The sequence below is a fragment of the Procambarus clarkii genome, chromosome 11 (assembly GCF_040958095.1).
Source record: "Procambarus clarkii isolate CNS0578487 chromosome 11, FALCON_Pclarkii_2.0, whole genome shotgun sequence".
NCBI classification, from domain to species: Eukaryota; Metazoa; Arthropoda; class Malacostraca; order Decapoda; family Cambaridae; genus Procambarus; species Procambarus clarkii.
In genome coordinates, this window is record NC_091160.1 from 35,843,329 (window position 1) to 35,870,867 (window position 27,539).

General features: G+C 40.0%; 1 protein-coding gene across 1 annotated transcript in view; it reads left to right on the forward strand.

Moving 5' to 3' along the window:
* Nucleotides 1-27,539, forward strand: part of LOC123758288 (uncharacterized) — a 296,794-nt gene that overhangs the window by 130,388 nt on the left and 138,867 nt on the right. Inside the window, exons 13-17 of the mRNA XM_069323039.1 lie at nucleotides 740-893; nucleotides 2,167-2,289; nucleotides 11,512-11,619; nucleotides 12,532-12,630; nucleotides 13,268-13,351. Coding sequence (XP_069179140.1) covers nucleotides 740-893; nucleotides 2,167-2,289; nucleotides 11,512-11,619; nucleotides 12,532-12,630; nucleotides 13,268-13,351 — 568 coding nt within the window. The remainder of the gene's footprint in view (nucleotides 1-739; nucleotides 894-2,166; nucleotides 2,290-11,511; nucleotides 11,620-12,531; nucleotides 12,631-13,267; nucleotides 13,352-27,539) is intronic.

The following is a 27,539-nucleotide window of genomic DNA, read 5'->3' on the forward strand; positions in this document are numbered from 1 at the left end:
AAAGGCATTGAAAATGTTTTACTGTGGTTGAATACCCAATTTATTTATTTATTTATTTATTTATTTATGCATATACAAGAATGTACATAAGGAATGTGAGGATACAATTATGGTAATTACAGTCTTGTAAAGCCACTAGCACGCGCAGCGTTTCGGGCAGGTCCTTAATCTAAGAAAATTTTAAGGAGGTAAATACTTGCAAAATTTATAGACAAAAAAATGATAACAGATTACATGGAATGAAAAAAAAAAAAAAAGATGAGAGAAAATTATAGGTACAGTATATTAAAGCACATAGGTAGCTATGATTGATTGCAATGACAGCTTAAAATGGTAGTTGACAACAAATTGGTAGGCACAATACAGCAGAAACAATATAAGATTGATTGCAATGACAGCTTGAATGGTAGTTGACAAAAATTGGTAGTCACAATGCAGCATATGGCTAGCACATAAAAGAAGACAACAATGAACACAATGATAAGGTTGTTTGATATTACATAAAAATATCGTAACTATACCAATGTATAGTAACAGGTACCAGTACTGTACTGAAAATTTGTTTAAGGATCCATTTTATTTATGTATATACAAGAAGGTACATTGGGGGGATGTGAACGAACATACATTGGTGATTGAGTGGTACAATCTTCCAAAGCCACTAACATGTATAGTGTGCTAAAGCATAAAGTTCTCACTCAGTTATGTTTTCACAAATTTACTTCTCCAATATTTACAGACTTACGCCTCTCCCCCGAAGTTTATAACCAACTTCGGGTGCTACAGAAGAAGGCTAAGGAGCTTAGAACTGATGTTAGAAATCTCAGAAAGACATCACAGGCTAATGCGTTGACTATGAAAGAAATTCTTCGGGACACTGTCACCAAGATAACGTAAGGAATGCTTTATTTTTTATCATAGTGCTATGTTTTTCTGCTCTATTTTATACTGTTATATATATATATATATATATATATATATATATATATATATATATATATATATATATATATATATATATATATATATATATATATATATATATATATATATATTATAAATAATAAATAAATAAATGTTTATTCAGGTAAGGTACATACAAGAGATTTTACAAAAATTTATAGATTTATAGATAGAGCTAGTACATACAATGTCTAAAGCCACTATTACACAAAACGTTTTGGGCAGCATATATATTCGGGCATATATATATTCATATACATACTTGACATACATACATACATACATATACACACATTAGATTAGATACTGTATATAGGTATATACAGTAATGCTATATTTTTATCGTTATGAAATTATGCTTTCCAATTAGAATTGTAAGTCAAATATATATATATATATTGTTTGTGTAATGCATAGTACAGTATTATAATTAACAGCAAGACCAACTTTAGGATAAATAAATTCAACTTGACAATGTTTCAAAAATTCTTTTTCATCTTTAGGTTTATGAAAAGAAGATCAAATTTGCAATAATATGCAAAAGAATAGTCATTGTTTTTACCTTAATGTATCATTCAATTTTAATGAAATGTATAAATAGATTAGGCACTATAAATGAAACAGCATTTGTGATTAAAATGTCCTAAATTTTAAACTTTCACTGCTCCAATTGCCGGCATGATTAGGAGAGTTTCTTTTATTATGCTTATATGGTATATGAGTTTTTCCTGTTGCTTTCACTAAAATGAATGTAATAATTCTACACCAAGCATGTTTATGGCCATTATTTTTTTATAAGCTAAATGCAATATCTGCACTTTTAAACTTTTATACACACTGTACAATCTGGAGACATTAAGCTCAGGAATCATCAAGTGCAAGGTAAAGAAAGTTTATATGAGAGTAGATGCACTGTAGTAGACAAGGCATAGAACAGTCATGAATGGCACCCCATTCTCCCACGCTGTCTCCTCCCACTGACCACAGTAGTTATTACTATGAAGTGGCAAACCACCCTGAGCGATTCAAGGCGTCTTGCAACTCTTTTTAACAGCAATTAAATGTAATCCAGTCATATGCAATGTGACCCAAAATTGGCTAATTATTGTCCTATGTAGGGACAAAAATTACATAGAAAATTATCAGGGGGAGAAAAATGAATTAACTTAAATATAATAACTATAAACAATCATTACTCCTCAGGACGCTGCTACAGTCCAACGAGGCGTGTTTACTGCAGGGGTCAGCGGACGCGGAGAGGGTCAGGATACAGCGTGAGGAGGCCTCATACAGGCAAGATATGACCAAACTGGATAAGGATCTCTGGTAGGTAGTGTCACGGATGCTTATTATTGGTGTCAAGGCCCTTTCTCCACTACTCAGCTCTCCACATTTAATTATCTACAACTGCCACAGCTTGTTATAAACTACTTATATTAATTGAGGCACGGCCTGGCATTATGTAATTCCATGGTGGCCATGTTCCTAGGCTACAACTCTGGTTTGAATATTCTTTTACTGTACTATCTAGAGAAATGAAGCTTTCAATTGAACCAAAGGAAATTCAAGGAGTAGGGAAACAGCTGAGTAGCGACATGAAAAAAAGTTTTATTTATAAAACAAACATACATGATTTATTACATGGCATAATTCACTCCTTACAACTTCAGGTCCTTCTGATTGTTAAAACACTGTATCATATCATCCATCCCGGGGCTCCGGTCACCCTGTAGATCTAGTCCAACACTGTATCAGTACACATACCCACCACACCTGTTAGCATGTGACACATCTCCAGAAAACAGGAGGTGCTTTTTCACCCATAGGGTTGTAATCCCGTGGAACCGCCTCCTCGGCGAAGCAGTGAACGCCAGAACTCTGCTGGGTTTTAAAATACAGCTCGAAAAGACCATCAGGGCAAATTGGGGGACCTTTGACAAGCTACCAGCTTCCAGTCCTCATCGAGGCCACTAGTATTAATAGTCCTCAGGTAAATTCATACTGTATATATATATATATATATATATGAATTTACATAATTCATTCTGTAAATTCATATAGTTCATATATGAAATTTATGTAAATTCATATAAATATGGTAAATTCATATAGTATTAGTAGCCCTCAGGTATGTATATATACAGTGGTACCTCGGATTACGAGCGTCCTTGTTTACGAGTTTTTCGGATTACGAGCAGGATTTGCTCGGATAATTTACATCGGAATACGAGCGTTGCCTCGAAATACGAGGGTGCTGATGCGTATACAGGCCGACCTAGTGCGTGGTTACACGGCGATCGCCCCTCAGTTTACCAGTGCCTCGTGCCCAGTGACTATCCCGCCTGAATTCTTCATCAGGATTTACAGTGTTTTGTTGGATATTTGACCATTTGAGCATAAAAGTTGTTATTATATATTTTGCAATGGGTCCCAAAAAATCCAGTGGTAAGATTCAACCTAAGAAAATAGTTGTGAGTAGAGGCAGTAGATGATGCCCCTTCCTCATTAAGAAAATGTGTGAAGTATGGGAAGAACTGCAAAGTTTTGTTGAAAAAACTCGCCCAGATAAAGCTGTAGCAGGCCGTTGCATTGACCTTTTAAATGACAGTGTGATCTCTTACTACAGACAAGTGTTAAAATGTAGGGAAAACAAATGTCTTTAGACACTTTCTTAGTAAGACAAGCAAGCAGTGAGCCACAAGCACGTCCTAGTGGTATGCAGGCAAAATGTGCCAGAGAATGCACTCCAGAGAGGTCCTCACTGCCTGATGTTATAATGGAAGGGGACCCCCCCTTCCAAACAGTAACACCTCTCCTCCTCCCCCTCCTCACCATCTTCCATATGCCAACAGCAGTCATCAGCAAGGGTAAGTAATAACTTGAACACACTTTTGTAGTGTAGATTTCGATGAATTAGGTAGGAAATTTAGTTTGAAGTGAGGTTTTAGGGTAGTTAGGAACGGATTAATTCATTTCCCATTATTTTTATGGGGAAATTAGCTTCGGTTTACGAGTTTTTGGATTACGAGCTGTCTCCAGGAACAGATTAAACTCTTAAACCAAGGTACCCCCGTATATATATATATATATATATATATATATATATATATATATATATATATATATATATATATATATATATATATATATCTACATATATATATATATCTACATATATATATATATATATATATATCTACATATATATATATATATCTACATATATATATATATATATATATATATATATATATATATATATATATATATATATATATATATATATATATATAGAGAGAGAGAGATCTACACTACATATATATATATATATATATATATATATATATATATATATATATATATATATATATATATATATATATATATATATATATATATATATACATACATACATACATACATACATACATACATACATACATACAGTGGCACCTCGACATACGATTGCCCCTACTTACGATATTTTCGAGTTACGATATAAATTTCATTGAAAAATGCGACTCGACATCCGATATTTGTTGGTACACGTTCGGGTCGACTGAGCGCGTGGTTCCCGGTTATGCGGCCGACCTGCCTCAGTTTACTACAGCTGCCTGCTTAGTGACGATCACGCCTATAAGAAATTCAGCTTTTGTGGTGATCTTTTGCATTTTGAACATTAAAGTAATTATTTTATATATCGCGCCATGAGTCCCAGGAAAGTCAGTGGTAAGGCTCAACATATGAGATCCCATGTAAGAATGAGTATAGAGCAGAAACAAGAGATCATTCGTAAATATGAAGATGGTGTGCGGGTAGGTGAACTGGCTAGGCAGTACAACAAATCTCGATCAATGATATCCACCATACTGGCTAAGAAAAAGGACATTATGAGTGCTATAGTGGTAAAAGGTGTATCAATAATCACGAAACATAGAACACAAACACTTGAGGATGTTGAACAGTTATTATTAATTTGGATACACAACAAGGAGTTAGCGGGTGATAGCATTTCGGAGGCCATCATTTGTGAAAAGGCATGAAAATTGCATGAAGACCTTTTAAAGAAAACCCCTGGAACGAGTGATGCAGAAGTGAAAGAGTTTAAGGCGAGCAGGGGATGGTTTGAGAAATTTAGAAAAAGAAGTGGAATTCATAGTGTTGTGAGGCATGGGAGGCTTCCAGCGCAGACAAACCAGCGGCTGAAAGATTCATTGGCGAATTTAAATATTTTGTGCAGAGTGAGGCATACCTACCACAACAAGTGTTTAATTGTGACGAGACAGGGCTAGTCTGGAAAAGATTGCCAAAGAAAACATACATTACCAAGGAGGAGAAGTCATTGCCTGGACACAAGCCTATGAGAGATCGGTTTACTCTTGTGTTGTGTGGTAATGCGAGTGGCGATTTGACAGCTGAGGAAATTTCTTCAGGGGAGGATGTGCCAGTAGAGAATGTTTCTTCCTCAAAAATTAAGAAAATGTGTGCAATATGGGAAGAATTGCAAACCTTTGCTGAAACGACTCACCCAAATCAAGCTGCAGTAGGTCGTTGCCTTAACCTATTCAATGACACTGTGATGCATCATTACCGACTAATGTTAAAAAGAATGGAAAAACAAATGTCTCTTGACAAATTTGTAGTGAGACAAACAAGCAATACCCCCACACATCTCTGTATTAACAGATAATTTATTATAAAGATTGTCCCCCTTTATACCTCTCCACAGGAGGTAAGGTTCGTAATAGGTAGCATAATATATTACACCTGAGAATAGGTAATTCAATAAAAAGTTATCAGACTAAGAGAGATGTCTTCATAGTTGAATATGACTAACACAGAAACCCAGTTGAAATTATTTTTGTTTATCTATTAAACTAAGTGGTCTGAATAGAAATGGCAAGAAACCCAGTGATGAATGTAATGAAATGCCTCTTTCTGGTAGAGCTTCAGTAGCTCCCCTGAAGCTATCTTGCTGGGATTGCACCATGCTAATTGGTCATATCAGTCGTGGAAATTCCGTTTGACCTAACAGAAACCAGAGCCAGAACCTGGCCCTTCCTTACAGAGGCGCAAGGAGCAAGTGACAATTGGCCACCCCACCAAGAAAGCATCCAGAAAGCCAACAAAACTTTACAGAAAACTGGAGGGTTCACAGAAAATAAAGCCTCAAAACTGCCAAAGAACTCCACCAAGGATTTACACAGAACAAAAGATTCACTCAAACTTGCTCGAAACTCGCTAGTAATGATTGCCACTACAGTACCAAGTGGCCTGGCTTCTGCCTACAACCAGGGTCCCCAAGTCAGTTCTGGAGCTGATTAACAACACATCGATTAACCAGTGAACTTGGAAGAAAGGGTTTAAATTAACTAAATTCAGGAGCCACCAGAACCCCACCAGAAAGAGATATTTCATTACATACAGTGCTGGGTTTCTGGGGAAGCCCTCCCCTGGTGGATCCGTGAAGCTAACTACTGTAACCACAGAGAACAAAAATGGAATTTAACAGGGAGGAGAGGTGCCAGGCACTAGGATGAAGAAGAGAACCCAAGACAGGAGAAAAGGCCCAAAACAACATATGACCTACTAGGACTAGGAAGATTAACTAAATACCGGGCCGCCAGAACCCTGTTAGAATGCCAAAACCCCGGAACCTGAATAGCAACCCAGACTGTGTTGGAGATTACAGTAGCTAAAGCCACATACAGTATTTACAAATGTCAAAGGCCGGAAGGTAGAGTGCAAGCTGATTAGATTTACTAAAACTGTGAACAACTTTGGAAATACAAGCCCTGGAACAGGGGACCAAGGAAACAGGATCAACCAGCAAGGCATTTATGGAGACAGAACTGGTAGCCCACTGGTAGCCGCAAAAAATCCCCTCTGGACACAATAATTGATGCACCTCTGGCTGAACCAACCAAGCATCAATTACCAAAGGACCCCTCCAGAAGCCAGTTGGCTCATTCTTCGCCAGAAAAGAAGAAGCCAACAAAACACAGCCTGAGAAAGATATTATGAGCCAAAGGGAAAAAGAGAGACCAAAACCTTGTCAAGAGTCCAGGATGGTTCAGGAGTGAGGAAGAGCTGGCTTTAGGGGAAAAATCACAAGAAAGAACTTGTGAAACAGCACCAAGGAGATATTGATGCCAAATGCAAACAACAGTTGATCCACCATTGCCGAGCATTAAGAAGTGACAGTATTAGGCATGAGGTGCCAATATAGAAACTACCAAGACATATAGGACAGAATGACCCTGACTGAAACTAAAAAAATACAACAAAGAGACAGATAGCAGTGATAGACATGCATAAAACATTCCAGACGTAAAGAGCAGAGAAGGTTGATCCTGCCAAATATATTGTTGAGCTGATTTAGTGAAATAGGCACAGCTGTGGGAAAACACCCAGGTTCAGTTAACGAGCAAGAATCACTGGATACCAAGGTTGTGATTGCTACCAAGGAGCCAGAAGGACCATCCTCCCCCAAGAACAACTTAAGACAGAACAAAACCTGGAGCAACAATTGAACCCACAGAAAAAGTTAAATGCACCCCTCACCACAACCAGTCCAGCAGAAATATATCCACAGTGAGAGCCTTGCAATTAGGGAATGGAGTCACACAGGAGGGCAGGCACCAGTTCCACATCAACCAACTCAGGGCGACCAAACATCTTGCAGAGCCAGCGGAAGGATGCTCTATTTATGCTCCACTCCATGGAAATGGGACGAAGGCAAGATAACCCTGTCACCCCTCCAGTATGTTCCAGTTTGCAGAACAACCTCTTATGTGGGACTCTGTCAAAAGCTTTTTTTTTTTAGTGGCTTTTTTGTGGCTCACACATGACTTGATAATGGTCCAGGACAAACCAAAACATTGTCATTTCTTCATTTTCTGATATTGGGTTTGGTCATCATATCTTCAGCCACATGATTGTGACTCATTATCAGCCTTTTTTTTTAGGTCCAAACAGATGAAGTCTACCCAATCATCTCTTTCCTGTAAAATCTCTATGGCTCTGTCTTTGAAACTAAGTAGATTTATTACGCAGGATATTTCTGATCGAAAGCCATACTGTCTGTTATTATGTCATTTTCTTCCAGATAATCTGCACATTTCGTTTTAATTATTTGTTCTAGTATTTTGACTACCATGCTTGCCAGTTATACAGGTATGTAATTAAGAGAGTCTTCCCTACTACCATCTGTGTAGATTGGAACTATATTTGCCTTTTTTCATATATCTGCCAAGACTTCTGTACACAAAGATGACTGAAAAATAAATTGAAGTGGGGTGCTCAGCTCAGGTGCACATTCTCTTAAAACCCAAGGTAAAACTCCATCTGGGTCGACTGCCTTGTTTCTACATAGCTCCGTGAGAATTTTTTTTCCCACGTCATTTCAAGACACGTCTATGTACTCTGTTATTTTCTGAAATTCATATTGTGTCTGGTTCTCTCCAAACTTCATTTTGCATAAACACACTTTGAAATTGTTTGTTTAGTTTTCTGAGGGGAGCCCCTACGGCTCCCTGGAGCTTATCGGGCTACTGTATGTTATATTAGACCGGGACATTAGCTATGCAGTTCAGACCTATCAGGGACCATGAGCCAGAACCTGGCCCCTTCAGAGAGGTTTCAGGGGGCAATGGCCCTGGACCCCCCCTCCCCCCCGTGGTTGGGGTTTTTCCTTATCTGCCATTGACCGGGGTTAGGCACCCAGAAAGGTAGGCATAACAAAACAAACCCCATATGGCAAGAAACTAACAACAAAAACCGAACGGAGAGGTAGAACTCCCTTTAATCCCAAGGAAACAAGTAAACAAGCATACGTTTGTACTACCGCGCCGCAAGTCCGCGCAGCCCTCCCCGTCCTGAGAGGGGGAGGGGCCCCTGGACCTCACCCTGCTGGCTGCATAGCACTCCTGTTCGTAAGCTAATGTCAAATGGGACAGACGCTTCTCTGGCCTCAGTTTCCTAGGCGGTGTTTGCCTCCGTGGTGCTCACTGCCATATTTTTGTGTTGTATGGTGGCCAAATGTTCCTCATCAGTGCCGGGGCTGCATGCGCTTAGGGGCTTCCTTTCCTAAGCGCCCTTTGAGTACTGCCCCCTGCGTGTCGGGGTTATCTTCCCTGGGGCATTTGGGACCCGTTCCCATAGGGGTTCTTGCTGCTTGGCATATGCCTCGCCCTTGGGGCCAGCTGGGGCTTGGGGCCCTTGTTTTATCTTGGGTAGGGACTTGTATCGTGCTGGTTAGGGCATCAAGATGTTGGGCGACCTGCTACCTATGCGGCGATCGGTTCCTGTTGCCTCTGGGGACGGTGTACTTTTGCGGGGTTTCTCTTTTCTTTTTTCATTTGCCTGGTAGGGGTTTGTCTAGTGTGGCTATAGTTCCACTGGTATTGTTTAGTGGCTCTCTGCTAGGCCCTGTAGTTTCTACCTCTCTGTTCGGTTTTAGTTTTAGTTTCTTACCATGTGGGGTATGTTTTGTTATGCCTACCTTTCTGGGTGCCTAACCCCAGTCGATGGCAGATAAGGAAAACCCCCAACCACAATGGGGTTTTCCAGGGCCATTGCTCCCTGAAACCTCTCTGAAGGGGCCAGGTTCTGGCGCTGGTCCCTAGTAGGTCTGAACTCCATAGCTAATGTCCCGGTCTAACATAACATACATTAGCCCAATAAGCTCCAGGGAGCCTCCGGGGCTCACCCAGAAAATGGCTTTTCATTACATTCAACGCTGGTTTTTTTTATTGCTTGCCTAATGTCTGTTTCTTGCTGCTCATTTTTATTTTTGACTTGCAAACATTCATCTTTGATTGTTTCTTTCTCTTTTACAACTTGTGCAAATGTTTCTATCACTTCCTCTTTACACTTTTTCAATACCTCAGTAACCTACTCCAGTTGTTTACCAGGTGTCACTTGTCATATGCTTGCCTAACTCTCTGTTTTAGTTGGCTAGTACACAGGCACTGACATCTGCTCCAAACTTAATCTATTTTCCTATTAACTTCTTCAAATTAGTTCTCTTTTATTTCCCATGAGTCATATTCTTTCCCTAGTCCCATGATTTGTCATTTTTGTTCCCTTACCTTGTCAATCAAGCTGGAAATTTCCTTATCCTACTGCAAAATACTTTTCCTTAAAGTATTTATTTCACTTTTTAGGTCCTCATTTTTTTGTTATAATTTTAAAAATTTGCTTTTATCAAATTCTCAATCATCACTAACCTGTCAAGAAAACTATCTTTCATTATTTTGTCCAGACTGAAACCCTTGAAATTTCAATCTTGTGTAGCTGCCCTATAGTAGTGGCCATTTTTGTTGACACTGTTTTTGTTTTAAATTATAACTTTATTTATCCTAAATTTTCACAAATTTGTGAATATTTGCTTTATTAAAAACAAATAAAATAATACTGTGTGCAAGAACAGTAGTGCAACAAGTGGAAGCAGATGGAGAAAAAATGGAAAAATATGGAAAGTTCTTGGAATCGATAAATATACTTTTGAATAAACGAGCATAAATATAAGATCAGCTTTAAGTTACAACTCAGTTAGTGCCAAAGCGCACAAAATAATTTAATTCTTTACACCACTATGTTCAACATGATTTTATTGATTATGAAAGAGGAAGACCAAGTTATTAACTTGTATATATTTTCACTAAGCCTTGAAAAAAAACAGTTTGTGCTTTTGCTTTATTTAAGTACATTTGTGGCATATTACCTTTTCCCGTTGGTGACAACAGGGCAGTATTTTTGCATATTAAAGTATGGCAATGTCCTCTGGATTTTTTCATTCTGGTACCATTTTACTTTCATGTTCAAACTTTAGTTTGCATTTCGTGGTGTTGATGCTTAAGATAAGATGCAGAATATATTTGATTTTGGAGTAAGTACAGTAGGATTAAGGTCAGTTGAAACAAATATACATTTTTTACGAGCCTCATATTGCAGGCATATTATATGCCTTGTCTGGCAGGCATATTATGTGCCGCATATAGTAGGTGTATTACATGCCTCTTATGGTCTCAGTAGTATAGTTGGGTTCATTCTCCATTCACAATTGGGAATTCTGGGTTTGGATCCCAGGTGGGACACAAATGGTTGGGCATGTTTCCATTTAACTAATGCTTCTGTTCACCTAGTAGTAAATAGGTACCTGGGAGTTAGTCAGCTTGTTGTGGAGTTGCATCCTTGAAAGGGTCAGTAGTACAACCTTGGGGGTACACTGATACAGTACTAGCATAACTTAAATATGCATACACATGCTGCCAGTCCCCTGACAAAATGAATTATGGTAATTATGTGCCTTTTTATGGTAGGTATGTTTATATTCTTCTTATGGCAGGTATAATATGTGATTCTTTTGGTAGGTGTACTATGTAAGACTTGTTTTCTTGGATAAATAACAGTGTGATGGAGAGTATGATCTAAGCATGTATGTAAACACAAACTCATCTTGTTGCATATTAATATGTATATATTTTTAAATATTTGTGCAATGTTAAAATTTGTATATGCTGTCTTAGATAATTTTCTTTGCAGTGACTTGGAGTTGAAGGTTGAGGAGCTACGCAACAATGTCATAAATAGGCGACTACGTGTTAATATGTCCGATGTAGAAAATATGGCATTAATATTATCTAGATCAAGGTAATAGAAAACTATCTATTATTAATTATTATTATTATTGTTTATATTCTGTACTTTTCACTGAAGAGTGTTAACGATAAGTACTTGTCCTACCTCTTGAGGTAGTAATTGAGAAGCTAACAAGTGCACTTTCAGAGGAACAGTATTTAGTTCTTGCACCAGTAATGTTCATCATTTATATAAATGATGAACCTGATGTACCTGAAGAAATTCAGAACTATGTAAACACGTTTGCTGAGGATACTAGGTTACTATGGAAGATCAGCCTATTCTCCTGTTTAGGTAGTACAGTGTGTATGTATATATATATATATATATATATATATATATATATATATATATATATATATATATATATATATATATATATATATATATATATATATTTATATATTATTAAATATGACCGAAAAAGTAAGATTAATAATTCTAACACGAATTTTCTCGATCTTACGTATGTTTCTTTTCACTGTTGGTGGTAATTCAAAAATCAATTCTCCAAAATTCATTTTTATTTTATACCACCAACAGTGAAAAGATCGAGATCGAAAGATCGAGATATATATATATATATATATATATATATATATATATATATATATATATATATATATATATATATATATATATATATATATATATATATATATATGTATATATATATATATATATATATATATATATATATATATATATATATATATATATATATATATATATATATATATATATATATATATATGTATATATATATATATATATATATATATATATATATATATATATATATATATATATATATATATATATATATATATATATATATATATATATATATATAAATTTTGTAACAAATTGTAAAATTATTTGTTTTCTCAATGTAATGTAATTTTTTGTGTTTACTCCCAACAGTAAAACAGTAGCTGACCTGAAAGCAAAATTTCCAATACTTCAAGATGGTCTAAAAGGTCTTATATCTGCTGAAATGGAAAAAGCCATTTGTAATGAAAAGTAAGTAGTGTTGTTAGCTTTCAGATAAATAGGTGCACTTACATTGCTTAATTTAATACATTTCTATTTTGTTCACTACTATATTCTTCTATTCTCCTGTAATATAAAACATTTCATAATTCTAACATTTGTAATGGTCAAGATTAAATATTATGGGCAAGGAGTTTGCAGTGAACTTGAATACATGTTTTACCCTGTACTGTATATCAATAAAATGTTTATTAATTTATTTTATAGCATTATCAGACATTACCTTTTTCTTCTTCTGCATTGATGCCTCACTACCCCATGTAAGGAGGAAATGGGGTAATGAGGATAATCATATTGACTTTTGTTTTCTTTTTCTGCAAAGGAGTAGTTAAAACAATAATGTACTCTTGTATATGACTGTAAAATAATTCATTGCATGACATTTAACCTGATTTAGCAAATATAGGTACTAGGAGTATCTTAAAAACTTCCTCATCCATACATTCAAGTTTAATCTTACTGTAAAAACATGTTTTACGAACTTACATAAAGTTACAGCTCAATTTTCTCAGTGTAAAAGCATTATCCAAAAGTTGGACATTAGTTTGGATATGATACATTGAAGTTCCAACATTGTCAATAAAACAATATCTTTCTTTGTTCTTAGGTTCCTGAAAGAAGAGCCTGATAAATTGGATAGTGCACTTCGGCGTTGTAAGAAGCTCACTGGTACCTTAGTAACGCTTAAGAGGTAAGTCAGGAAAGGACTTGCATGTAGTAAAATATAAGAACTGTAGATCATGTAAACATAAACATCTTTAATAATAATATATATATATAAAAAAGGGGTACCACCTCTGGTGCAATTGTAGGGACCCACAGCCTCAAAGTAGGGAAAACAAAGATTTCAGAGAGAAACTTGTCATTTAAATCTGAGTACGTATGAGTGTTCACTTCTCCTACCACCCCTTTTTTTATGTTGTACACTTTATTATAGCGTGTATTAAAGTGCTGTTCACTTTATTATACAAGGTTATACAGTTATATATCTGATTGTTAACAAAAAATGAACATTAAGAGGAAATAAGGGGAAGTTTGTTTCCTAGAGACTAGATTTCTTCGAACTCCTCTGACGCTGGGCAGGAACCAAGGATGCAGCGGGCATTTCCCTTCTGGATCGCGACACTGAGGCGCTGGAAGAGAAAACTTGCCGCTCTTGAGTCTTTTGTAGTGTCAATGACCCTGGAACCAAGATCCTTAAGACATCTTCTTGCACTCTCTCCCCATAGACCTAGGGTCTCAGATCCTATTGGAACGAAGTTGTACCGGTGATCTAATTCCCTGTAATTGGTCGACTTGTATCTTTCTCTGTGTGTCGCTGTGGCTCCTGCTTGGCCGGCAGAGAGGTTGAGGTATGTGGTTGCCAGGATGGATACGCAAGTATAGTCCCACACCAGCTGTCTGCCACCCTTCCAAGGGCGCAGTGTGATACCGTCTGGTCGGTGGGCAAAGCTAGCAGTCATGGTTCAGTAGATTACGGGGCTCTCTCTCCACTGGGCACTGGGCAGAGGCAAGGCTCCTCTTAATCATGTCATTGACTTCGTCATGTCTAGAGTGCCAACCGCCTTATTTTCCACAGTGCAGACCATGCAATCCATATTCATCTGCATCTGCCTCGCCGCAAATACAAATGTGAACAGTGTGGATAGGGGCAGCAAGGCAGAGAGTGACTGCGATACAGAGCTGCTGTGGATCAAGACGTGTGCCTGTCGCAGACATAGGGACTGCCAAAAGAACGTCTCCTGCGTGGGGGAGCCTGCACGGCTTTGAGGCGTGCGTGATCACTGGGGTTGATCACCCCTTCCTCCAGCAAAGCTGTGGCTTCTTTGTTTACAATGAGGCTCTCCCGGCTGGATTATTTCTTGGCTTTCAGCATGGTTGGTCTGAGTGCTGGGTCTGCCATGGTAGCCCATTTTGTGTCACATTCCGTATAGTGGGAGTCCTGTATCCCTGCTAAGTCACACAGGTTGTCAGGTAGAATTTCCTTAACCAGGTCATCCAATACTGATGAGGAAGACAGGAAGACTGGGACAGCAATTTGGGTAGCAGTGTGGACACCCAAGCTGCCAAGCCTGACAGGGAGAGTGGCTTGTTTCGACTGGCATTCATTGAGGGAGAGGTTGACAACTTTTTCTAGCATGGTCTTGAGTAATAGGTCATACTCTTCAAGCTTTGGGCTGTCGTAGGATGGGGCGCACCTCAGAAAGTAGGTTAGCCTTGGAAGTGAGAGGCATTTAGTGAGGAGATAAAAAGCATCGTGAGCATCGATGTCACCTATCCTGTTTTCCATCCTCCTGAGGACTGTGATATTCTTATCAAGGATCTCATCAATGGCATTAGACCCGAGGGGGGCTCCAAGGAGAGTGCTGTTCACAACCCTAATGACATGGACTCTAGGCAAGGCGGTCTTTATTCTAGCTATGATGTCTGGGTTAGAGGAGAATACTTCACACTTGGAAGGATTCAGGAAGAGACCCAGGCTTACTTCTTACTCTCTTATTTTTCTGATGATTTCCAAGAGGTAGTCTAAGGGGACCAGCTATGGTGCCATCATCAAAAAACCAGATGTTGAACTCGCTGGACACGCTTGCCAAAGATTATTGGGGAATATAAGCCTGGATACGCGTATGGAAATGTCAAGACACATAAGCCTGGAAACCCACTTCGGCCAATCATCAGTCAGATACCCACACCCACGTACAGACTGGTGAAGCGACTTAACGGCTTGCTGACTCCTTATGTCCCTTGCACCTTCAGCCTGAAGTCTCCAAAGGAATTTGTTGACTTACTGCGGGGAACACGGGCCACAGGGATAAGAGCCTCGTTGGACGTAGAATCACTGTTTACCAACGTACCTGTGGATGAAACAATCGGGATGATAGCGGACAGAGTGTATCGTGATCCGGCCTGTACTCCTCTTGACATACCAGAAAACATTCTAAGGAAACTACTCCAAGCTTGTACTAAAGAGGCACCTTTCTTGAGCCCGGATGGGCACATGTATAAGCAAGTAGATGGGGTCGCGATGGGTTCTCCCCTAGGTGTCCTGTTTTCGAACTTCTACATGGGTACCATCGAACAAAAGGTCTTAGTCGACATGAACTTGAAACCGGCCATATACTGCAGGTATGTTGACGACATTTTTACACAGGTACCTGATGTCAGACATCTGCAGGAGCTGAAGGAGGCATTTGAGCGGAATTCTGTGTTGCGTTTCACTTACGAGATGGAGAAGGATGGGAAGCTGCCCTTTCTAGATGTAACAGTCATGGAAAGGAGCGGATGTTTCCACACACTGCAGTCTACACTAAGGAAACAAACATAGGAATGTGCCTCAATGCCAACAGTGACTGCCCAGACAGGTACAAGAGGAGTGTCGTTAATGCTCTCAGACACAGCTCAGGATGGAAGCAAGTCGATGAAGAACTCTGTAAGATAAGGCAGGTCCTAGTCAACAACGGCTTCTCCAATGGTTTCGTTGAAGACATCATAAGAAGGAAGGTGAAACGCCATGCAACCTCTGAAGAGACAACTAACACAACACCTGTACCCCCTATTAGACTATTTTACAGAAACTTCTTTTCCACAGCTCATAAAATGGAGGAAAGGGTCCTGAAAGATATTGTTAATAGAAACGTTATCCCTACAGACAAAAATCAGAAGGTACAATTGACGATCTACTATAAAACCAAGTAAACGGCCAATCTACTCATGAGAAACTCTCCAGACACAAAGCAGAACACTTTAAAAGAGACCAATGTCGTCTATGCCTTCAAATGCCCACTTGGGGACTGTAAGCCTCAAAGAATTCAGTATATAGGCAAGACAACAACATCTCTTTCTAGGCGATTAACAATGCACAAGCAACAGGGCTCCATCAAGGAACATATAATCTCTTCCCACAACCAGACCATCACCAGAGAAGTCTTAACAAACAACACAGAAATCATCAATAGATACAGAGATAGCAGGCGGCTTGACATCTGCGAGGCACTACACATAAAAAAATCAACACCAGCAATCAACAGCCAATTAATGCACAACTATATTCTACCCACTTCAAGACTCCATACCAATACAGAAACATCAAGAGGAAGTATGGGCCAATAGTCCCTTTGCAGTTACTTCCAATCTTCCCTCGCATTTATCCAATTAATACCCAATGTTCCGTGTTCTGTCTTGTGTTGGTCAAAAGTTTGTTCACCTCATCCAAAACTGTTGCAACATATCACCTCACCCAAGTGCGAGTATATAAGACAAGCTGTTTAGTGTTAGCATAAGCAAAACTAAAGTGTTAGTATAAACAAAAGTTTAGTGTTTTCAGGTTACATTTGTGTGTGTGTAAACTAAAATCTTTGAAAATGTAATAAGTTATTACGAAACGCGTTCAAGCGTCGCGTCAGACTAGAAATAAAAATGAATTTTGGAGAATTGATTTTTCAATTACTATCAACAGTAAAAAGAAATATAAGAAATGTTGAGAAAATTCGTGTTAGAATTATTAATCTTACTTTTTCGGTCATATTTAACAACATATGTTTACAAGAGAGACTGCTACCAAAATATACTAATTAATATATATATATATATATATATATATATATATATATATATATATATATATATATATATATATATATATATATATATATATATATATATATATATATATATATATATATATATATATATATATATATATATATATATATATGGAAGGGAGTACCACCTCTAGCTGGAAGAAGGGGGACCCATAGCCTCGGAGGAAACCACGCATAACGCATTAGAGGGAATGTTTAGATCCCCTCCAATACAGTTTCTGTGTGCTTTTCTCCTACCACCCCCTTCCTTTTTTATTTTTTGTGCTTTATTATGCATTTGATGGTTACAAGATATACATGGGTTGATACAAAAATAATAATGCAAAAAGGTGCTTAAAGGTTATGGATCTCTTGAAAAACACAACAATGGGAAACATTGATGAATGTCACAGACGGGTTCGATCATTGTTGCAAGTCAAACACTTCTTCGAATTCCTCTGAAGTTGGACTAGTGCCCAAGACGCAACAGGCATTTCCCCTCTGAATCGCAACACTGAGGCGCTGGAACAAGAAACTTTTTGCTCTCTGGTCTTTTGTAGCGCTGATCAATTTGTCCCCCAATTCCTTCAGGAACTTCAATGCACATTTTCCCCACGAACCGAGGGTCTCCGAGCCGATTGGAACAAAGCCGAGCCGATCGGAACAAGCCGATCGGAACAGTACCTATATATATATATATATATATATATATATATATATATATATATATATATATATATATATATATATATATATATATATATATATATATATATATATATATATATATATATATATATATATATATATATATATATATATATATATATATATATATATACACACATATATACAATGGGGCCTCGACTTACGATGCTAATCCGTTCCCTGAGACGGATCGTAACTCGAAATATCGTAAGTCGAAGCGATTTTTCACATAAGAAATAAAGGGAATTGAATTAATCCATTCCCCACCCTCCAAAATATTAACATACAAATACATTTTATGCTGAATACAATGTTTTTTTCTAACTACAATACAGTACCTAAGTTGATCTTACCTTTATGGAGGGCTCTTGATGGCGTATGGAAGATGGTGATGAGGGGGGAGGAGGAGAGTTGTTCCTGTTTGGAAGGGGAGTCCCCCTTCCATTATAACATCATGCAGTGAGGACCTTTCTGGTGTGCACTCCCTGGCACGTTTTGCTTGCATACCACTAGGACCTGGTTATGGTTCAGTGCTTGTTTGTCTCACTACAAATTTGTCAAGAGACATTTGTTTTTCCCTTTGTTTTAACATTTGTCTGTAATGATGCATCACAGTGTCATTGAATAGGTTAAGGCAACGGCCTACTGCAGCTTGATTTGGGTGAGTTGTTTCAGCAAAGGTTTGCAATTCTTCCCATGCTGCACACATTTTCTTAATTGTTGAGGAAGAGACATTCTGTACTCTTGTTTCTGCTCTATGGTCATCCTTACATGGGTTTTCATATGTTGAGCCTTACCACTGACTTTCCTGGGACTCATGGCGTGATATATAATAATTACTTTAATGTTCAAAATGCAAAAAATCATCACAAACGCGGAATTTCTTATAGGCGCGATCGTCACTAAGCGGGCAGCTGTAGTAAACTGAGGCAGGTCGGATCGCATGACCGGGATCCACGTGCTCGGTCAATCTGAACGTGTACCAACAAATATCGGAAGTCAACGACACCATCAGATGTCGAGTCGCATTTTTCTATCAAATTTACACCGTAACTCGAAATTATCGTAAGTAGGGGCAATTGTAAGTCGAGGTGCCACTGTATATGAATATGATCATGATTGTCATGTGAAACGGACGTCATACAAAACGAATGTCCCTATTGACAATAATGGAAATCAAATTAATCCGTTCTATCACCGAAAAACATCAATATGATATTCAATGTTTTAAATAATGGAGCAGCCTACCTTACATACACTAAACAAACCTTTATGACATTTTTCTCTCTTCAAATTTGTTCAATATTTTTTTTCATTTGTCTTATAGCAAAAGGTTCATTCGGTGTTCAGCAGGTAGGCTGCTCCATGTTTCTTAAAAAAATAAATAAATAAATAAATTAAAATTTTGAAAAACAGAACAAATGTCAAAAAGGTTCGTTCGGTGTTCAGCAGGTAGGCTGCTCCATGTTTCTTAAATAAAAAACCAGTTGAAACAATTTGAAAAACGGACAAATGCCATAAAGGTTCGTTCAGTGATTGTCGAGTAGGCTGCTCCATTATTGAGACGTAAATGAAAAATATAAAACAAATGGAACACATTTGAAACAATGTGTTCCATTTGTTTTATATTTTTCATTTACGTCTCAATAATGGAACAGCCTACCCGACAAACACTGAACGAACCTTTATGGCATTTGTCCGTTTTTCAAATTGTTTCAACTTTTTTTTTTCGTTATTTTTTTTTTTTAAGAAACATGGAGCAGCCTACCTGCCAAACACTGAACGAACCTTTTTGAGATTTATTCTGTTTTCATAATTTTTCATATTTTTTTATTTTTTTATTTTTATTTTTTTATTTAAGAAACATGGAGCAGCCATCCCGGAAAACCAACAAGTCCGACATAGGATGACAACTTGACGAAGCCGCATGCAAAAACTGCGTGACAGCAGATCACGCAAACAGCAATGGACAAAACGGCTACAAAAACCGAAGAGCCAGGGCCCAAGTGGATTCCAAATTGAGAGCGAGCACAGCCTGACTGCACACGAGGCGAGAAGCAAAGAACAGAGATACCGCCTCCTTCAGGATATGCGCAAATAGCTTTAAAAGTGCGGCTGATGCCCGAACCGTCATGGACAGCATACCAGATGAAGGCCTTGCACTCAATGCCTCCACATTCTCCTCAAGCCAGGTCAAAGACAGCTCAAGAAGGGAAAAGAAGCGCAAGACTGAAGCTAAATGCCCACTGGCATGCAAATCCTCAGCAACCAAGGACACCGAAAGGGTAGGAACCTTCACATGCAGCTGGACAAGGCCAACATTCCGAGAAAGCATACGGGCGAACAAGCACGCATTAATGTACTCAAACTTGTCCCCCCAGGTAAACCTGCAGAATGGTAGATGTTTCACACCACTCAAGCGTGCAGGAATAACAGAACCCCTGCCACACCCCCAACGAAAAGAAAGGGCAGTCTACCATCCAGGAAGACTCCAGAATCTCCAAATGCACCTAACACGGGAAAGAAGAGCTGAACTAAAATATGGACGGATCCATCACGGAGGCAAAATCCAAGTCTCGCAGGAGGTACGCAGCAAGAGCCTCACGAACCTCCCGTACGGAGATACGAGAGGCAGAAGACCTCCGAAAGGACAAGGCTGAGGAACCCAAGGGAGCCCAGAACCAAACCCAGGGAGGAACTGAACTCAAATCATACTCATGTAAGGAAGGGGGAGTAAGAAAATCCCTTCCCCTGCAACAACAAGTCCTGCAAAGAGGGCACTAACACCCAAGCATGGTCAAAAGGGGTCCAAAGCCCCTAGGTCGACTCCTCCCCAGCCCTGCGATTCCCTCAAGTCAGGACCCAGGGCAGAGCAGTCCTCCATACCCTACCTCTAAAGAAAAGGGAGTCCAGGTAAAAGGCTGAAAAGAATTGGGCCTGCTGTTGGGACACAGAAGCCTCGGCAGGAGGAACTGGCTTGAATGCCTCCATCCCCCAGCCCGAATGGGGCAGCCCCCAAAGCTGCCTGAGTCATTACCAACTAAACCCTGCTACAACTCTGAAACCCTCAGAAGTTTGGGAACCGGAAGCAGGGGAAAAGGGTGGGGGAGGTGCAGGATGAACAACAGGGGAAGGACCAGGGAGCGCGTACTGAACCAAAGTAGAAGTGACCAATACCCCAGGTCCGGGTCCCTATAACTCAAGCGGGGCAGTCGTGTGGCATCTGGGTGGGAAACCAACCTAGCGTGTCGCAGCAACCTAAACCTAGCATGCAACGTGGATGCTGCCTGCCTAATAGTAATGTCACTGGAATAGTACTGGAGAACAAGCAGAGAACACGACTCACAGGACTTCGGGTTAAAGGTGTCGTTGACCTAACAGGCAGCATGACGGAGGCAAAAGAGGTGACTGTCACCCTGAGACAAGGGCACACAGCAACTTTTAACCCGCACGAGGCACACTGGAGCTCAAAAGACGTATCAATTGGTCCACCAAGCCGTGACAGGGTTTTCCAGGTCCCTTAGGTTGACTGCCACGGAAAGCCCGGACAAGGTGTTGCTAACCGGTTAGGACCCAAAGCTAACAAGGGGAAGATCAAAACACTGAAACCCCTGTGACGTGTACAATCACAGGCGCTTAGCAGAGGGCCACCAATCACCAATCTCAAATCGTCCTGTGGGTGGTTTGGGAAGCTCTTGCTGCGTACCTACTGCGAGACCCAGATTCTGCCTCTGTGATGGATCCTTCCATATTTGAGTTCAGTTCTTCTTCCCCGTATCGGGTGCATTTGGATATTCTGGAGTCTTCCTAGCTGGTAGACTGCCCTTTCCTTTCATTAGGGGTGTGGCATGAGTTCTGTCGGTCCCACACGCTTGAGTTGTGAGAAACGTCTACTGTTCCGTAGGTTTACCTAGGACGCGAGTTTGAGCGCCTTAACCCTTAAATGGCGCATGGCTATATACCATTTGACACTCACAGGCGCATACAAAAAAAAAAAAAAAAATTACTTCCTAACCTGTTAATTTGTGTTCACTGATCATGGAAAAAATAATAAATAATCGTAAGTGGCATATATTGCCCGCTATAGGGCGGGGAAGTCTGGCAAAAAACAGGCGCTGCCTTAGCGTGCGTCCCAGGCGGTCTGTTGATCGCCAGCTGTCAGGCCGGAGTTGCCACAAAGAGATAATTACCTGATTATTTCAATGTCTCTGATTGATTTTTCATAGTTTTTTGCTGTAATATTATTCAATAGTGTGTAGTGTGATATATTTATATAATAAAATGAGTGAATCATCGCTGTACTCAAAAATATGGTGTGCATATTGTTGATTCAATTATGTTCATCAAACAGTGAACAAATACTTTGTCAGTTATTACACTATATACACAGGTTATATATAAGTATCTGCATGTTTTGTTCACCATAATGAACCACTAAGTTGCTATTATGAGTCAAAAAGTAACGAGGAGTGACCACCGTGTACCAGCCAGCCACTCACGCCCTCCCTCAAGTCACCTGACTCACCCACATTCTCCTCCCACAATACTGTTTTTGCTTCTATTCACTATATACAGACGCTACATATAAGTATCTACATTCGTGTTCACCATAACGAACCACTAAGTTGGTATGCTGAGTGGCAATGGCAGTGGCAGCCAGTGGCAGCCCGCCACTGGCTGCCACTCCCTCCCTCCCTCACCTCACCTGACTTGCCACCATTCTCCACCCACCATACTGTTTTTGCTTTTATATACAGACGTTATATATAAGTATTTACATGTTTTGTTCACCATAACTGTACATCTAAGCTTGTATGGTGAGTAAAGGCACAAAGACGTAGGACCTCACACAGTCAGCTGGCTGCCACCCTTAAGGCCAGACGCACTAATATTTCTCCTCCAACAATACTGTTTGTGGTGTTATTATGCTATATACACACATTATATATAAATATCTACCTGTTTTATTCACCATACTTGGACAAGTAAACTGGTATGATGCCCAAAGACCATTGTGGTAACCAGTAAACAACATAGTAAATCGTGCAGACGACGCCACCGCCCTCACCAAAATGGCGGCTCCCAACCTACTCCTCTTGCTGTTTATACCCTTTATACACACGTTATATATAAGTATCTACATTTGTGTTCACCATAGTGAACCACTAAGCTGGTATGGTGAGTGCAGTCAATAAAAGGTGGCCACACACAGTCAGAAGACATCGCCACCACCCTCCCTCCCACAGCATTACTCCTCCCTCCATGGCACACAACGCTAAATATCACCACAATTCTGCTATTATCAGAAACCTGGTCAGTTTTATCACAGTCAGGGGTCTTCTGTAATAATATCATCGCTACATAATAGCATGAACAAGTATATTATGGCATTTTTAGGCGATGCTGTGGTCACAAGCTGAACAGCAGTGCTGTGAGCTCATGCTGCGTGTGTCAGGCTTGGTAGCTCACTCAATACTGAGGCCCCTAACACCTGGGAATTTGGCCCACGATTTTTTTAAAAAATGGCATCTGTTTACAAGAGCACTGATGAAGATGTGGTGAACCCCGTGTATCCGCGGGTCGTTTAAATCTTGCATAGTACTCCAAAGCATCACATGATACGATGCGCAATTTACTGCAAGTCGGTCAAAGCATCATATGATGCAATGCGCAATTTAAGGGTTAATGCATGCTTGTTTGCCCCCATGCTTTCTCGGGATGTTGGTCTTGTCTAGTTGCATGTGTAGGTTCCTACCATTTAGGCGTCCTTGGTTACTGAGAATTTGTTTGCATGTGAGCATTTAGCTTTGATCTTGCATTTCTTTTCCCTTCTCGAGCTATCTTCGGCCTGGCTTGAGGAGGATGTGGAGGCATTGAGTGCCGGGCCTTCGTTTGATGTGCTATCCTTGGCGACTCGGGCGTCTGCCGCACTTTTGAAGCTTTTTGCACCTGTCCTGAAGAAGGTGGTGTCTCTGTTCTTTGCTTCTTGCCTCGCATGCCGTCAGCTGTGCTCGTTCTCTCTTTGGGATTCGCATGGGCCCTGGCTCTTCAGTTTTTGTCGCCATTTTGTCAGTTGCTGTTTGCGTAATCTGCTGTCACGCAGTTTCTGCAGGTGGCTTCATCAAGTTGTCGTCCTATATCATACTTGTTGGCTTTCCGGGGGCAGCCATTCTAGGCCTTCTCGGAAGGGTCATGCCAGGACTTGGTGTTCCGCTGGTTGAGGTGAGCCATTGGTGCCAACTTCTGATCCGACGTTGCCTTCGGAGCCGGCATCATTTGGTCGCTGCAATGATCACTCTGTTTGTCGGTGGGCTTCTCATAAGGGGCGTCGACCCTTTCGCAGTTCGCCCTGTTGATAGGGCAATGTAGGGGGGGGGGGGGGAAGCTCACTCTGTTTTGGTCATGTCATCTGGCCTGTTGTGGCATTGAAAGGGTTCTGTCCCTTCCTGGGGGTTCGGGGCTGGCAGGACAGGCTTCTTCCCCTGCGCTTCATCAGGTCATCTCGGAGTGGGTATGCCTGAGCAATGGTCGAAAGCTGAAGGGTGACCTCGTTCTTCAGGTGGGTTCCCATCTGTTTCCAGTGCCGAAACAGGACTGTGCAGATCTGAGGTTCATTCTGAACTTATCCTATCTGAATCCCTGGATTCCTTGCCTCTTCTTTCGGATAACCACTCTGTATCAGGTTCAGCTTCTTTTCGAGCTGGGTGCCTGAATGGGTGTCCTTGGACTTCAAAGATAGGTATTGGTAAGTTCCTATTCATCCGGGGTTCAGGGACTGGATAGGTTTCATGGTTGTTATGCCTATCACACATTAGCCCGATAGCTCCAGGGATCCTCCTGGGCTCACCCAGAAAATGGTGTTTCATTACATTCACTGCTGTTTTTTTACTCTCGTTAAGTCTGTAATGTTACAAAATGTCATACATCAAACATTCATAATTTTGAGTAGGTATCAGAAAATATGCAGAGGACCACTTGGTTTGCGAACTTAAGTTATCCAAAAGTTCCAGTTTCATGATTGGGGTTGCGATTTCATGCTTTCTTAAGCACTGTGATGCACCGAGTTTATTGTGAAATTCCCCCTATGCACATAAAATCAAATGTTCCCAAAAAAACATTTTTTCTTATTAAAATGATGAATTCCCTTCTCTGAACATGTCTATGTAAAAATAAATGTCAAATTCCACTTACTTTGGCCGTGAGGATGTGGACAAGGTGCACTGTGACGTCATCAGGGGCTGGTCGCCCGTGCGTGAAGCGCTCAGACATGGTCGCGCAGGCCATTCAAGTACCACATGTTGCCACAAATTTATTTTCAATTATTTGTTTTATGTATTTCCAATGCGGTTTTATTTGCTTTTTATCGTATATGATGCATATTTGTGTCCTTTACAATATGTATACAGTAGAATGTTCATAATTTTCCATAGCACTGTGATACAAGTGTCAGTAATGTGTCCACAATAAATGTTTATTATTAACATTACCATTGTTAAAATTACAGTTGCAACATTACCTGTTAAAAATTCACTTCAATTACAATATGTACAGTTTCACACACTATTTACACAGTAACACACTGTATTACACACTCAGTACTTCGGAAGTGAGTAATAATCAACGAAGTAGTCCATAGTACACAGCGCGACTTTGCTCTCGTTGCACCAGGTACCGATAGATTTTTGCTTACTGATTCTTCATTCTGTGCGCTTGCAAATAATGCACTCATGTACACCCTTGGTTTTAGTACTTGTAGATGGTATGTAACCAAGCTTGTAAAGCATAAGGTAGTATTGAAAAGATTATAGGAAAATATCAATTTGTAAGGAAGTCTTGAAAAGATCGCTGTGTAAGGTCCCACACAGGAAGAGATTCAGCCACCCTCAAAAAGTGTCCGTCAATCTAAAAGACATTCAGGCATTCTGGAAGAGATTCAGTTAGCCTCAAAGAGTGTCAGTCAATCTGGAAGAGATTCATCTATTCTTGAAAATATCTATGGAAAACACCACCATGGAAGCCGCTAATACTGTTCATCTATGCTACTTGTATCAGATGCATCATCAATGAACGCAGAAAACGATTCATCTATGTATCATCTATATAAATTGGAGATGATATAGGTGGACAAGGGTGGCACTCAGAGCTACAACTGGATACGCTCATTGTATCGTCCTCATAGGTGCTGTATCACTTGCATCCGACCTTTGTGTTAGGTCCTCATTGTGCCTAGTTTCACCAATATCATGACCTTTATGTTGTTCAAACAATAAGGTTTGGATTTCACTGACAGAGCGCGATCTTTCAACACCGCGTCGGACAGGTGTTTGGGAGCCAGAGATGTGTGTGCCATCCATGGTTGCTCACTCAGTACTAACCGAGCCAGCAGCCCTAGGGCATTCTGGGAATTTTTTCCAAGATAGCTGCCTCTCACTGGAGGTCCTAAGAGTCCATTTCGTACATAACCAACCGTGCACACATTTTGAATGGGTACGAGAAAATAAAAAGAGTTTTCTCGGTTGACGCAGTTTCCCACCAACCGAGTTTTCTCGGTTGGCGCAATCCAGTGGTTAACTAAGTTCGGGAAGGGAAGAAGTGAGGAAGTGGTCTGCCAGGCCTTGCGTCGGCCTGGGGGGTGGTGGGAGGGAGATGGCCTAGTTTGCCCAATGACCGTGTCGGACGCCACTCTGGTGCCTTCTACCCTGTGACGTCACAGATTCACAGCCCATTGTTTTAATTTGTCACGAGGCTGAAGTGTTCATTCCGTGACTTTGTTGGATATATCTGCACAATCAAGTATCATCCGTGCACCATGTCGGCTCCAAATGCATGCATTTTGTCAGTGAAAGCATCAAGTGGGATACATAAAAGAAAGAGGTCAGTGATGACATTTGAGAATAAAGTGGAAATAATTAAAATGGTGGAGAGCAGTGTCTCGAGAACTGTTATGTGTGCTGAATATGGCATTACCAAAATTACTGTTTTTATCTTCTTAACCCTTATACTGCTCAGGGCCTTAACTATTGCACTGCGCAACGCTCCTTGAGGCAATCAACGGGTCGTGTGCAACGTGCCTCAGGGATCTCATAGGTATAGCGTATCATTCGTAACTCCTGCGGCTACACGGGGTTCACATCAGCTTTCAGCTTCCTCAGGGCTCTCATAAACAGATGCCATTTAACAAAAAAATCATGGATAACATTCACTATTAATCTCCACTTCAGTCAACCCAACACCATCAACATCCACCACCACCTCTTCCATGTAAATAACTATGCTCCATCAACAATGATCAACAATGATCATCAACATAACAAGTGGATCAAGACTTCTCTTACTGGTGTGTACAAACAAAATAGTGTCACATTTATTCCATGAACCTGTCAATTTTTTTCCCTGGATTTGATTTTTGTGTTTTTTCTTTCCTTTTTCCTACATTTCTCGTTTTAAACTTACACGGTAACCAACGAGTCCCATCCCCGAGGGGGTTCTCAAAGTTAGATGGTCCTCTGTACATGCAGTCCTTGGTAAAATAAAGAAGCCCATGATAGCATTTCCTAAGTGTAAATTTATTTTTGAAAAGCACAAAATGTA